At 46.1% G+C, this 13840-nt stretch overlaps 1 protein-coding gene across 2 annotated transcripts in view; it reads right to left on the minus strand.

The window, feature by feature from the left end:
- The window catches only part of ABCA1 (ATP binding cassette subfamily A member 1), a 212039-nt gene that overhangs the window by 88723 nt on the left and 109476 nt on the right, over positions 1 to 13840 (minus strand). The window contains exons 18-24 of one of the 2 annotated variants that reach the window (XM_029604407.1): positions 12884 to 12997; positions 11483 to 11654; positions 7470 to 7601; positions 6659 to 6798; positions 5260 to 5397; positions 2387 to 2607; positions 1001 to 1070 (exon numbers count right to left, since the gene is read on the minus strand). In XM_029604407.1, the coding sequence (XP_029460267.1) occupies positions 1001 to 1070; positions 2387 to 2607; positions 5260 to 5397; positions 6659 to 6798; positions 7470 to 7601; positions 11483 to 11654; positions 12884 to 12997 (987 nt within the window). Of the gene's footprint in view, positions 1 to 1000; positions 1074 to 2386; positions 2608 to 5259; positions 5398 to 6658; positions 6799 to 7469; positions 7602 to 11482; positions 11655 to 12883; positions 12998 to 13840 lie in introns of both variants that reach the window. The other variant, XM_029604396.1, reaches the window with a different exon arrangement.

Consider the following 13840-nt stretch of genomic DNA (forward strand, 5'->3'; position numbering starts at 1 on the left):
TTTTATAGTCCAGCTCAGAGAAATGCAAAGTCTGTAGATTCCAGCTAGTACCAAGGATCGGACTCTGCAAACGGAGATTTTGGGGGGCCTGGTACTAGTACCTGTGGCTTTTAGAAACGGTGGACTCTAATGTTTCTATGGCTCCTATAACCCTCTGAGCTGATCATAAATGACACAGAAATCTGAAAAAAGGTTTTCTGAAAAAATGGTTTTGGCAGAGAGGCCCAACTCCCTCCTTGTTAGCAGAACATAGAGCAAGATGAGGGAGTCTGCTCACGGAAGCCCCAGCTCAAAAGACCAGAGTTTGATTTGTTGGAATACAGTGGCCTCTCTTAATCTAGCCAAATACTTCTGTCACTGACACCCAAGAGAAGAGCTTGGCCTAACCATAAACTTAGTATTTTTATTTGTGAAATTTACTAAATAATTCTTATTTCAAATTCATATCCCTGTCAAAATCTGCTTTATCAGTTGATGTTAAAAAGTGCAGACAAAGTGCTTCATTCCCCCCCCCCCCAGGTTTATACACATGCATATATTTGTATCTATGCATGGTCATACTGTTTTAGTTGTTTTGATTCGTTTAAAGTACACTTTGCACAGAATTTTGCAACCGATGCCTTGCTGTGCCATGTCTAGAATGTGACAGGCCATTTACAGGGAACGTTTCCTTCAGCATGTAATCCTGTATGTCAAAGCATATCATCTTCACCCTCTCTTTATTTCCCACTCCCAGTTAAGGCTTCCTTGTTATAATGTAACTTTTATGCTCCTTAAATTGTCTCTTGTTGATTGGTTATTTATAGTTACTGCTTAGTTCGATGTAAACCGAGTTGATTTGATTTGTATCAAGAAAGTCGGTATATAAAAGCCTTCAATAAATAAATAAATAAATAAATAAATAAATAAATAAATAAATAAATCTCAGCCCTGCTGGGCCTGGATAGCAGTGAGAAGAGGTGGCCGACAGACAGGAGGTAGCCATCGTTTTGGTGCTTACCTATCGTCAGCGTGTCGCTCTCGTGGTCACTGCCCAGTCCGGCATCCGAGCTGCTCTGAGAAACGCTGTCCTCCTGGTGGAAAAAGGAAATCCTAAGTGACTGGCCGACTGCACGCATCGGTCTGCTCTTCACGGTCAGCCGAGCATGCAGCACGCTCCTCGTCCTGACGAGAGCTCTGGCTGCCCTGCATGCAGGAGACATCGCCCTCCACGAGGACGGGAGAGGACCGACATGCTGCGCTAATGAGTAGGGTTGCCAACTGGCTCCATTCAGTCCAGGGTTTCCCCCGTTGCATGCAGGGATTTGTATTTTCGATTTCCCTATGGCAGTCCCTAAGAAAAGCAAAAACTACAAGTTCCTACATGCAACGAGGTAAACCCTGGACTGGATGAAAACTCTCAAGTGAATCTGACCCTGGTAATGAGGGTGCTGATCATATGGAACCTCATCGATTGGGCTAGCAGTTGACTCCGGGTCACACTGAGCCAGTCACAGATTAACCTGCTGCCTGAAGTCCTGATTTTCTTCAGAAAAACTGGAACCCATAATCCAGAGAGGCAATGAGGACTGGCTCAGCATGCCTATATGACCTGGAGCCAGCTGGTAACCACAGCCAGCAAGGGACAAACTATTGTCTGCGCTTCTCTACTCTGCGATGCTAGTGCCAGCCACAGCTAATTTCCTACAACTTCAGCTAGCCTCTGTTTAGTCTCTGATCTATTTGCTCATTAGTTTTGCCCCTTCGTCTTCTGTCTTGTTTGGACCAATTACAATTTCTTCCTTATATTTTTATTTATGTTTCATTGGAAATCTTTCTAAAAATGCACACTTTATTGGGGGTTTGACTCCTTTTCTAAAGCCTCCTCTTCTGCGGGCGCATGGCTGTAGTCAGGCATTTGAAGTGTTTTGGCAATGGTCAACACACATAAGCAGCCATCCAACTTTCTATAACAGTGGAAAGTGGCTAAAGAAAAGGAGCTTTAAACCCACCCCCCCAAAAAAAAAAAAAAACCCAAACAACTTTACATGCACATATCGTCTCAGAAAATAAACAAAAAGTTGCACGCAGATCTATTGGAGCTAACTTTCTGTGATACACACGTGCATCCAAAAAACGTTACTCATCTTGTCCTACAAAACTGGTGTGACTAGGTCATCAAACACAAAGTTATTAGGGGGGACACAGTTTCTCCTAAAGAAGGATATAGGCTACCTCTTCGCTGGGTAAGCAAAGTCCCCACATGAGGCACTGCCAAGCATGTGGGGAGCAGCGGAAGACCTTGTTCTCGTTCCTTCCCGTTAATGCCCGTCATGGGCAATGGGGCTGCAATGGTCGTGGAAGAGGTTCTGCAGGAAATGCCCCGGCAGGTAGCAGCGAACCGTACCTTTTTCAGATAAGACATGGTGCTGCTGCTGTTTCTGCAGGAGCTCAGGGACGGGTCCACGTCCTTCTTGACCAGGGTCAGGTAGTAGCCTGTCCCCAGCTGGTTCTTCAGGAAAAGCGAGGAGCCGATGCAGCAGAGCTTGCCGTGGGATATGATAGCGATCCGGTCCCCCAGGATGTCTGCCTCGTCCATGTGATGGGTGGAGAGGATAATCGTGCGGCCTGCCAAGGAAGACAGCATTAAGAGATATAAAAATGTTTAGCAGTTACCTGTTTGTGCACCTCCTGCTTACGGCGCTCATCCCAACATCAGAGAGGGAGGAAGCATTTGGCACACTAGTGCAGGATATGCGGAAAACATGCTTGTACAGACTGTAAAAGTTGTTTCTACCATATACTACCTGAACTAAGCCAAAGGTTTTATCACCAATATTATATCTTATTAAAACATACTGTGCTGTTTTAAGTCTGAAGGCTGCATGCTTCATTGTTACATAAATCAGTGGTGGCCAACTCCAGTCCTCCAGTCGCAGACAGGTCTGGTAGTTGGGATATCCACAATGAATTCATGAGAAAGATTTGCATGCACTGCCTCCATTGTAAGCAACTATTTCATGCATCCCTGACATACAGATACACACATTGCATGCACAAATAAATACATAGTACATACATATTATAATATGCTAAGATTTATGGTTATCTAGTTTCCTCATATATTTCTTCCTTGTGCTTTCCGCCTGCTCCGCCGTGCTTCCAAATGAATGGAAAGCCAGGCTGGGATATGGTGCCATTTGTTTTCATTCCCAGGTACCCCGCTCCTTACTCCAGTTATGGTGGGACAGCCCTCGGCCGGGGGGGGGGGGGGGGCCATGGACGGGAACTCCTTCCAGAGTCCTGCAGTCACGAGCCCTCAGTGTGGCCCTTAGGTGTCGCCACTGCACAATGACTTATGCCTCCCTGCCGCCAGGGGGCTGCGAGTTCCCCGGCCAGGCCAGGGAGCAGAAGGGCCTGAGCTGGGACTTGAACCCACGCCCTTCCGCACAACAGTGCCGCCGAGCCACGGGAGCTGGTTTTGCTCCTTATATATATATATATATATTTTATTTTTTTTTGTTCTACATCGCCACATGTCTTTGACAGTCAGAGAGACTTCCTCCACTGTCTCCTTTCCGTCCCCGCTTGGTAGGAAATCCCTAGTTATGAGGAGATTCCCTTTTTAGCACATTTCCATAAACATCGCAACAGCCTCTCACAAAGGAGCTGTTGATACTGGTGCGACTCAGCACAAACGCCCCCCCCCCCCCCCCCTTCCCTGTTCTCCAACTGCTTCTTCCCGGACCATAACTGAAGAGCCTCACAACAGCTTTATTATCACAAGACTAGCGTACAACTATAGGGGCCGGAAAAGGGCACAATGCGACAGCTTGTTTAGGCAGACAGTTAATTTAAAAGAATAACGAGCAGAATCTGAGCTCTCGAGGTGGCAGGGGGGTGTCCTACCACACAATCCTCATCCTAGCCGGAGGTTACTATTACCATATTTCCTTTCCTCCTACAAAGACAATTACATGAAGAAAGAAAGGGAAAGGAAAGAAATCCGCTCTTTTAAGTCTTGTTGCTGCGGTCACCACGAGCCCCTCACGTCATTTCCTCGCGCAAACCACAGGGGGGAAATGTTTCAGAGAACAGGACGGAGTTGTGCAGGAGAGAAATAAAAAGATGAGCTTCTAAAAACGGGATGAAAGCTGCAGTGTCTGAGCTCTCTGTGTGTGTGCTTTTCATGCCTGGAAGAAAGGCTTCGCGGAGCTGCAAGAAAGGCAAAGTTTTCTTCTTGGCTCCATAGATACTGTCAGCCGCTCCCTAGCCGCGCTCTCTTTCCCAGCTGAGGCAGTGCTTCTGTTCACAGCCAGAAGGTGCGTTTTAGCAGAATCCACATTTTTTTTTCCTGGCTGGTCGCGTGGTTTAGTCTCGCAGAAAGGTTAAAAGGCAAACATGCTCATGTATTCCAATTTTAGCTCCGATCAAGGAGGAAGCCCTGGATATCAGGGCATCCCAAAACCTGTCCTGGGGGTCCTCACTGCCAGACGAGTTTTCAGGATAATGCAGATTTATCTCAAGCACATTCATTTTGGGGATCCTGAAAACCCAGCTGGCTGTGGGGGAGGGGGGGGTCCCAGGACAGGTTGCGAAGTCTTGCCCTAGGTAAAACATTCTTTGTAGAGCAATTACTAATAACCCAAAAAGAAGCAACAAATAGTTAGACCTCTTAAAATGAACAAATCCAAAAACTCATTACAGAAGGAGGGTGCAGCATGTACAGAGTGTGAGATGCAATGGGGGAGGGATGTTTTTCTAGTCATGAAATACGATAAGTATAATAAGCAGATACTCGTTCTGATTTACTTATCTGTCCACAGATCTAAAGGTTGTTTTTCCTCTTTTGGCCAGGTAGTTTCTTCCTGGTCTTTTGAGTTTCTAGCTCAACTGAACCTACTTTAATTTGAAGAATGAGTGAGACGCCTTCATCTGCAGTTTTCAGGACATTTACTTCTCCTTCTGTTCGGGACAGCCATAGTGGCAACCGTTTTCCAGCCAAGAGGCACAGACTGCGCAGTTCCCTCCAGAACCCAGCACACAGGCACTCCTGAGCTGTTGTGCAACGATTGTAACCACTGGCTGTCAACAATGCCTCTGGGGCAACTCGAGCCTCAGAAGGCCCAGAGAACAGAATACGTATACAGGAATCAAACTTTGACCTCCTGTGCCGCAATGCTGGGTGGCTGCTGGGCCATGTTGCTGTCAAATAAGTTGCTGAATGGGGCTTGAAAACAATCCAACCTGAAATCACGAAATGAAGCACAAATTTGGTACCTTGTCGATACTTCAGCAGCAGTTCCCATATCCCCCTGCGGGAGTAAGGATCCACCCCGGCTGTTGGCTCATCTAAAATGACAACCTTGGAACCGCCAACAAAGGCCAAGGCCACGGAGAGCTTTCGCTGCATGCCACCTGTTGAAATAAGCACGTGGGTGTCAGTATTCCTCCTTAATCGGTGAAGAGAGATACTACTAAGAAGAGAGTGGCCTTATGTAGAGGAGACTTTAACAGAAAAGACTTTTTAAATGGATTTTACCCAGGTATCTATCTAGGCAGCTGATTGAAAACTACACTCCCCTTTGGTGGGTGAAAGTACTTTTACCTGCACTGCAAAGGGATGGGGCCAGGGGGCCAGCAGACAACATGCGGAGATTTATTTTGTAAATCCCTGGGCACAGTTTATAGTACAGACTTTGGAACTTGCTGTTAGGAAGGTACAAAGGTTACGGGTACTGAAGTAGCTGCGGCGCTGACTGGCCCCCAGATTTTCCCTATTGAAAATCTGTTTGCCGCACCTGTGGACCTGCAAGTTAGCCTTAGGGTTTAAAAATTACCTCCCATAATGTGGAGTGCTGCATACAGGGCTGGTGCTAGCGATTATGCTGCCTCGTGCAAACAATTTCCATGCTGCGTCCCTCCCCTCCCCCCGGTCAGGACCGATGCAAGGAGCTCAGCCGCCCTAGGCAAACCAATGCACCAAGTGTCCTTCTCCTGCCCCCACCGCTTTTCTCTCTCACGGGCCTTCCTGATTGGGGAGGGGAGAGCAGAAGCTGTGCACAAGTGCACATGTAAATGGAGTCGGGCCATTTACGTGTGCACTTGAAGGCCGCCAGTGGCTTGAATGCCGGTGGCTTGCATCTCTCTCCTTCTTTGGCTGCTGGCAGCCCACGGCCTCTCCTGCTGCCACCGGCTCGCTGCCTCCCCTGGGTGTGCTGCCCCGTGCAAATGCACGGTATGCACACTCGGTCGCGCCAGGCCTGTCTGCATAAACCAGTAAATGTATTTGAAAAGGATCAGGCTCAAGAGAAGAGCCAGAGGAAGAACATGTTGTTGTCCTTATTTCTGTCCCAGGCCTCTGACCTTACATGGTTGTCCACTGAAAAGCTGTGGGATGCAATGGGTTGCAATCCGTCAACTCTTTGGGGCTTCACTGATGGAAACAGAGCCCCGTGGGAAACTGAACTGTGGTCCATGCCAGTCCATAACCATTTAGTGTGATACAAATGGGGCAGAAATCCAAAGTCCATATGGCTAATGGCAACCATAATAAAACATAAAGTCATCAGTTTTCATCAGTAGGTTGCCAGATAGCTCTGCTGGCTTTGAGACAGCTGGCAGGGGGGACATGTTTGACAAGACAGACGCAAACCTATGGCTTTGCATTCTGTAGTACCTGAGAGCTGGCTTGCTTTAGCCTTCTTCTTGTGAGGCAATCCAACATCAACCACCATCTGCTGCATCTCTGCTTTCACCTTGCTTTCGGGCAACCCTTTCAAGCGTGCGTAGAACCAGATGTGCTCCTCAACGGTCAACCTAAAGAAGAGGTGAACAGGCACGGCAGAAGCCTCCTGCATTACTGGATAAGGGGACGTGCTCCGTCACTGTGCCAATGCACTGGACCCCTTCCCAACAAACCTTCTCCTTCGTGTAAGCCTTTCCAGCACCACTACCGAAACCCACTTTAACTCTCTCTCTCTTCCCTCACAAGCACTCAAGCAACTGGGCTCCCACGGGCAGTCTCAAGAGGTTGGTCAGCTGTGCTATGTGAAAATACTTGTAGTTGGAAACCAAGGTATGCAGTGTTTCCAAAAATCAGCTTAATTAAAAAAAAAAAAAAAAGGCGAAAAATTAAGTGGGGAAAGAGAGAGAACTTGACTAAGAAACATTACCCCTTTCAGCAGCATCCCCTTGAAACCAACGGGAACGGGAAAGTGCAATCCCTGGTAATGTGGTGGGATCTCCTATATTAATATAGCAGGAAGAGTGCGTTCAGCACAAAGAAGGTCCAACCTTGGTTGGGGGGGAGGGGAGGGGAGGATACACAGCAATTGACCCAAGCGCACCACCGCTGCCGCAGGAAAGTATCTGGATGGGACAGCTTCCCATTTCTTAGCTCCGTCAATGGAGGCTGGCATTTGAAAGCCGCAGTGTCAAGTAGAAGGAAATAAAACATCCCCATCTGTCGGCCACGTTAAAGCACTCACGCGTCAAAGAGGACGTTGTGCTGCGGACAGACTCCCAGGTTCTGCCTGATGGAGCTGAGCTCAGAGCGGATGTCCTTCCCCAGGATGAATGCTGTGCCCCGGGTTGGGGGGAATAAACCTGTTAAGATGGACCTGTAAAGAAATTCCATGAAGCGTGAGGCGTACAAAAAAAACAACAAAAAACCCCCTCATAATGTTACAACAAAATTAAAACCCACAAGATTTCACTTGCAATTAGTAAGTCTGACATCTTTATAGTTGCCTGGAGGGTCCAAGGCTTGCATAACTCCCCATGGTAATTCCCATTCTCTGCTCACTGCACAAATATGGCAGCAGAAAGCCTCTTCAGCCACCACGGCATCAGTTCCAAGGACACCGAAACTAGACCCAACTACAACAGCCGAGAAGTAGTAACTACTAACGCTCCTGTGGGAAGAGGGATACTGCAAGAGTACAGATCTATCAGGGGGGTCGATCTTCAAAAGCTTTACCCAGCTTTAACTGGCTACATCTGTGCTGTTAAAAGCACAAGACACAGAAAGTTAGCCAGGGGGAACGAAAGAGCTTGGGTCAGGCTTTCAAATTGGGATAGCTAGCACAATACTGGCTAATGTTAGCTGAACAACCCCAGTCATGCAACTGGCAGCCCCAAATCTGGCCCGCTCAATGTCTGAGTGAGTAAATTTAGCTGGATATCCAGCTGCAGGTAAGTACGGCTGAAAATCTGTGTACAGATAACCTGCCTAGCAGGTTTTTGAATATTGACCCCTGTCAGAAATTTACAACATAACATACGAAATAAAGTTTCCATACTGGGTTAGACCGAGGGTCCAATAATCCTAGTTTCCAACAGTGGCCAATCCAGGTCACAAGTACCTGGCAAGATCCCAAACAGTAAATAGATCTCATGCTGCTAACGTACAATGATAAGCAATGGCTATTTCTTAAGTGTGCTTAGTTAACAATGGTTTATTGACTTCTCCTCCAGGAACTTAGCCAAACCTTTTTTAAACCCGTCTACACTAACTGCCTTAACCACATCCTCCAGCAATGAGAGTTTAACCGTGTGTTGAGTAAAAATTTGCTTTGGCCTTGTCACTAAAACCACATCACGTAGGATACAAACATCCCACCCTCTATTTCTCAGATCTGCCTCTGCGGCACAGCTCGGGCCTTCCAGCTTCTAATCTCATTGTCATTTTCAAGGTTTCTCCTTCCTTATCCTGATGGAAAAGCCGGGCAGATGATTGCAGTTTGAAGGCATGGGCCAGCTGCCAATACCAATTCACAGTTAGACCTTGATCTAGAAATGACACCCAGCTGCCTTGTTTTATTTAAGCCAACAAGCTTGTTATCTTCTACCATCAGAAGGTTACATCAGCATCGTAAGAAAACCTAACGTGGTGTCCCACCTTCCAGACTGCTGTAAAGCAGTTGCACTAGCCAGAATCTTCAAAAGATTAACTTGCCTGACTCCAGGCACTAAATGCTCCTTTGTTAGGGGTCTTATTTCTCAATTCCTTTTCATCTCCTTTTGCTCTAAAATACTTGATTTTCCTGCTCAGAAAAAAAAATGTGAGTCGCCTTTTCTTAGGGCTGAATCCTATTTTCCAAAAATTGGAATGAAAGACACTTTTCTCCTGTGTTTGCCCTTCTGCTTTCTGCACTATGCACCATCACATGCAGTAACGAGGCCCCTGCAGGGGGTTCCTAGGATGAGCAGGCTAGCACCCCAGTTTACCGATTCATAATGGCTGGAGTGGCAAGGTAAGAGATCAGACATAAGTTTAAAATCTCAAAACAGGAGTACCACAGGGATCAGCCCTATCTGCAACCCTCTTTAACATATACATGTTGCCCTTGTGCCATCTGCTTGCAGGACTGGGAATCATACATTACATCTATGCAGACGACATTCAACTAATCCTACCCATAGAAGATACTCTAGAGAAAACACTAAACCTAGCTAACATGTACCTAAACATTATAAGGCAACTACTAAACCAAATGGAACTTGTGATTAATATTGATAAAACAGAATTCCTACACTTAGAACGAAAAAATACTGAAATCAGCCAAACACCAATAATCCTGAAGGACAACCAGAAAATTGAACTAGCTGGAAAAGTTCGTAACCTTGGAATAATAATGGACCCCGAAATCAACCTAAAACAACACATTTCACTGAAGGTAAGGGATGGCTATGCAAAATTAATGATCCTCAGAAGGCTAAAACCACTACTAACACCAGATCATTTCAGAACAGTACTTCAGGCACTGGTCTTTTCCAGCACCGACTATTGCAATGCACTTTTACTAGGTCTCCCATATACAACATTGAGACCGCTTCAAATACTACAGAACACTGCAGCTAGAATACTAACTGGAAAAGGAAGGAGGGACCATATAACAGAAACCCTAGCGGAATTACACCGGCTACCCATAGAACACAGAATAAAATACAAAGCCTTATGTACCATACATAAGCTAATACATGATGAAAAATCGGACTGGCTTAACACAGCATTACGAGTACACGTCCCACACAGAAACCTGCGATCAGCAAATAAAGCACTCCTGACCATTCCCTCAGTAAAAACAGCGAGACTAACCCAAGTGAGAGAAAGGGCCTTATCATTAGCAGGCCCCACACTTTGGAACACAATGCCAACAGAGATCAGATTACAAAGAGATCTCAAAGCATTCAAGAAAAGTTTAAAAACATGGCTTTTTAAACAAGCATTTTATAAAGAGACGGGAAATTAGAAAACATTCAGGAAGAGGCAGAAGAGCACCGGAACACAACAATTAGTAACATGCAGTAGAGGGATCCATGAACTCTACATCACTTTAAAAATTATTTGTAACACTATAATTAGTGAATTTTACCCGTAAACTGTACCTTCCTGGTACACCCGGTCATGACCTATTTCACTAAACAATTTTTTTTTCTTATCTTTAATGATTTATTGTAACCGAACCTTTGGCGGCACCTGTTAGAATGTACGATAGTACACTTTCCCTACATTAATTTATGTGCCATCATGTAAACCGTTGCGATGGTAGACTACTTAGCGACTGTATAGAAAAGATTTTAAATAAATAAATAAAATAAAATAAAATATTAGTGTCTGGTCATGGATAGAGCAGTATGAACAAAAAAACAAACAAACAGGAATCTCGTCAGGGTGGTGGTTAATTTTCTAACTGCCCTGCACTGGTACAAAGTTTTCCAGGCCGACTTTCCACCAGTTTTCATAAGGAAAGTGCGCACAGACTTTCACTTGGAAAATCATCCCTCCAAAATTTACCCGCACGCATTCACCCCTGCTGATACATGCATGCAGTTTTCCTAAGGAAAAAAAAAAACAAATAAAAAGTATGTGGGTAAGTGCATAGCCTTCCCTGGCCCTGGCTCTGCCCCCAGCAGCAGCACACCTCTCCGCACTGCAGGTTGAAGCTGTGCACGTGGCGGCACTATGCACACGCAGAGAGGGCCCATTTCTCTACAAGCACTAGTCCACCCTCAGAGCAGGCTTTGGAAACAACCCTCCCTGTGACTGGTTTGGGTTCCACTGTTAACAGTTTTAGCGCTAGGGCCAGTTTCGAAACCATTTCCCCAGGTAAACTGGCCTGACTTTTAAACCGCCCTTCTTGGTCCCATTAGAAGTACGAACCGGCTTCCACAGCTTGCAATGTTTTTAGCCGGCTTAGAGAAACAGGCACTTCTGGGAGTACACTTGGATCAGGCGAGCAAAACAGAAGATGGGAATCTTATTTTCAAGAGGCACTTACGCTGTTTGACCCCCTTGCTTATTTATTTTCAGATACCCACAGAAAAAGTAGACACAGGTGTATGTGTGTGAGGGAAATTCTACAGGTACTCGTCCTTTGAAAACCCACTCTAAGGTACAAGGGAACCTGTACCCACATACATCTGCAGCAATGGGGGCGATCATAGCTTTGGGCCCCCCCCCAATGTTTAGTGAAGAAAATATTTCTTGCATCCTTACATAGTAGTGGTTTTTCCAGCTCCGTTGTGCCCCAGAAACGAAGTGATCTGCCCTTCGTAGAAACGCAGAGTGAGGCCGTCTATGGCCACCTTTTTGCCATCGCGGTAGATCTTCACCAGATTCTGGATCAACACCCCAAGATGGAGATGTGTGGGTTCCTCCTCCATGCAGACTACGGAACGAGAAAACAAGACGGGTGCTCAAGATATAGACATGGCAAGAGTTGCCGCTAAAACCATTTGTGTCAAAGTTAGTTCTGAACCACCCCTGGTATAAGTTTATTTAGACGGAAGGAATGCTCTGGGACAGCATCAGTGAATGCAGCAATTGGCAAGCATGGGCCTGGGAGAAATTAGGAGCTCCCAAGGAGGCCCTGCTGAAATAGGCTAGAGGTACATGAATGCTGAGGTATCCATGCTTAGCAACTAGCCAACCCAGAGAGTTATTTTCAAAGCTTTTTCTGTAGGTAAACAGCTGTTTATCTGCTGAAAATTGCCCCACCCAGAGGGGCAAAAAGAGGTTAGGAGAATGGAAAGCCTGCATGAGGATTGCATTTTGAAAGTCCTGCATGGTCTTTCCATGGGAACACTGGAGCTGCTTTTTTCCTGCAAAGGGAGACCCTGCATGGAGTTTCCCTTTGAAAATGTTCCTGCAGGTCGGTGAGTACCATGGACTGTATAAAAACCCGCCCCCACTAGCATGTAGTGCTTATCAAGCTCTACCTTTAAGAACAATCAGTAAAATCCCAATCCACAAGGTGGTTATGAAGAGTGTGCGAGCCAGGGTGTCTACTCTTAGTACCTCAAAGTGACATATGAACACTTACACAGCAGGCAGAAGAGATACAAGATAGACCTGTCGCCTTAGGTTAAGGAAACTTTTATTTGCACAATCGTTGAAAGAGCCCAACTCTGGCCGAGTTTTGCACAAACGGCTGGTCTACCTTGTATCTTTTTTGCCTTCCGGCTTTGATGGACCGTTTTCCAGTTTGTTTTTTGGGACCTTCACTTATACAGCAAGACATGCATGGAAGATGCCCTGTCATACTGTCAAACATTCGCAAACGTTTCTGGCAGTGTCAGCAGCAAACTCTGAGGCAGGCACGTTTCCAGTGGAAAACACTGACACGCTGTCATCCCAATATCAGGGCTATTAAGGAGGTGATAAGCCCTCTGCAGCCAGGAGCCCGCTGCCCTTTGTCCCTCTGTTTTTCTGCTCCTTGCATAACATTACGCGGAAGGCCTTCTAGTTGTACCCTGGCATTACTCATAGCAAATGTTACTTTCCTGTCGAGGCGCACGGTACTCTGTAATATATGACTTAGAGAGGATGTGGTCCTCAGGAGAGCGAATATGCACTGGCATACAGGTGAGGCAGGGGGGACTTCCATGAAGCACTCACTCTGAGAGGCTGCCTGCTTAGCAAGGCACGGCTGGTTCTCGTCCTTTCCTTCTTCTCCACACCAGTAAGACCTCGTGAATAGGAAGTACCAGGGTCTGGGAATTCCATACTGGCCTATAAACATAAAAATAAAGAATTACAAACTCAAAATGAATCCAAAAAAATAAATGTTCATTTCTCTTTAAAGCAGCAGTGCTGCCTTTCTTTCTTTTTTTTTTTTTTGGCAAAGCAGTTTCCCTTCTTTTTAGCTTACAGCCCAATTTCAAACGGACTATTCTGGGCTATGATGCCTTTTGCACCTCCCCATCCCTGTCTGGTCTAGCCCAGCCATTAAGGTGACAGATTAGGGTTCTCCCTTACGCCCTATAGACGACCACTAGATGCCAGCACTGTTTGATGCTGGAGCCTCCCTCCGCCCAGGGCCAGTGAAAGGCACCTCCGCAGCATCCCCAGCCCCAGCCCGCCTGCACAGCAGCTTGGGAACTGAGCCAAGAGCTCCTGCAGAGCAGTGAGAAGTACTGCCATTGGGCTGGATCCAGAACCACCTGTACACAGGAAGCCCAACTTCCACACCTCTCCGTGGGACAGCATTTTCGCCTACCGTAATACTGGTATTTTATAAAGTGTGTGGTGGGAGCTGCAGAGTTTCTAAAATGCCATGAATTTCTGTTCTGAAAGTACGGATGTTATGTTTCAATCTGTGTGACTATTTCCAATGCAAGAAAGCGCTAACTTTCTCTACCGTTTTATAAACATATACGTGTATATTCTAGGTGTTTAAAAAAATATAACATTTACGCATAATAACCGTGATTTATCCATGGAGGGTAGGTATTTTATAAAGTACGTGTGTACCATTTTAAAAATACTTGTGTGTGCACTTGGAATGACCAATTCGCCGATACCTCCTCCAGATCACTCAGTCCTTCTCCAGTTCAACTACACCTCCAAGCACTT

Source organism: Rhinatrema bivittatum, chromosome 1 (genome assembly GCF_901001135.1).
Source record: "Rhinatrema bivittatum chromosome 1, aRhiBiv1.1, whole genome shotgun sequence".
NCBI lineage: Eukaryota > Metazoa > Chordata > Amphibia > Gymnophiona > Rhinatrematidae > Rhinatrema > Rhinatrema bivittatum.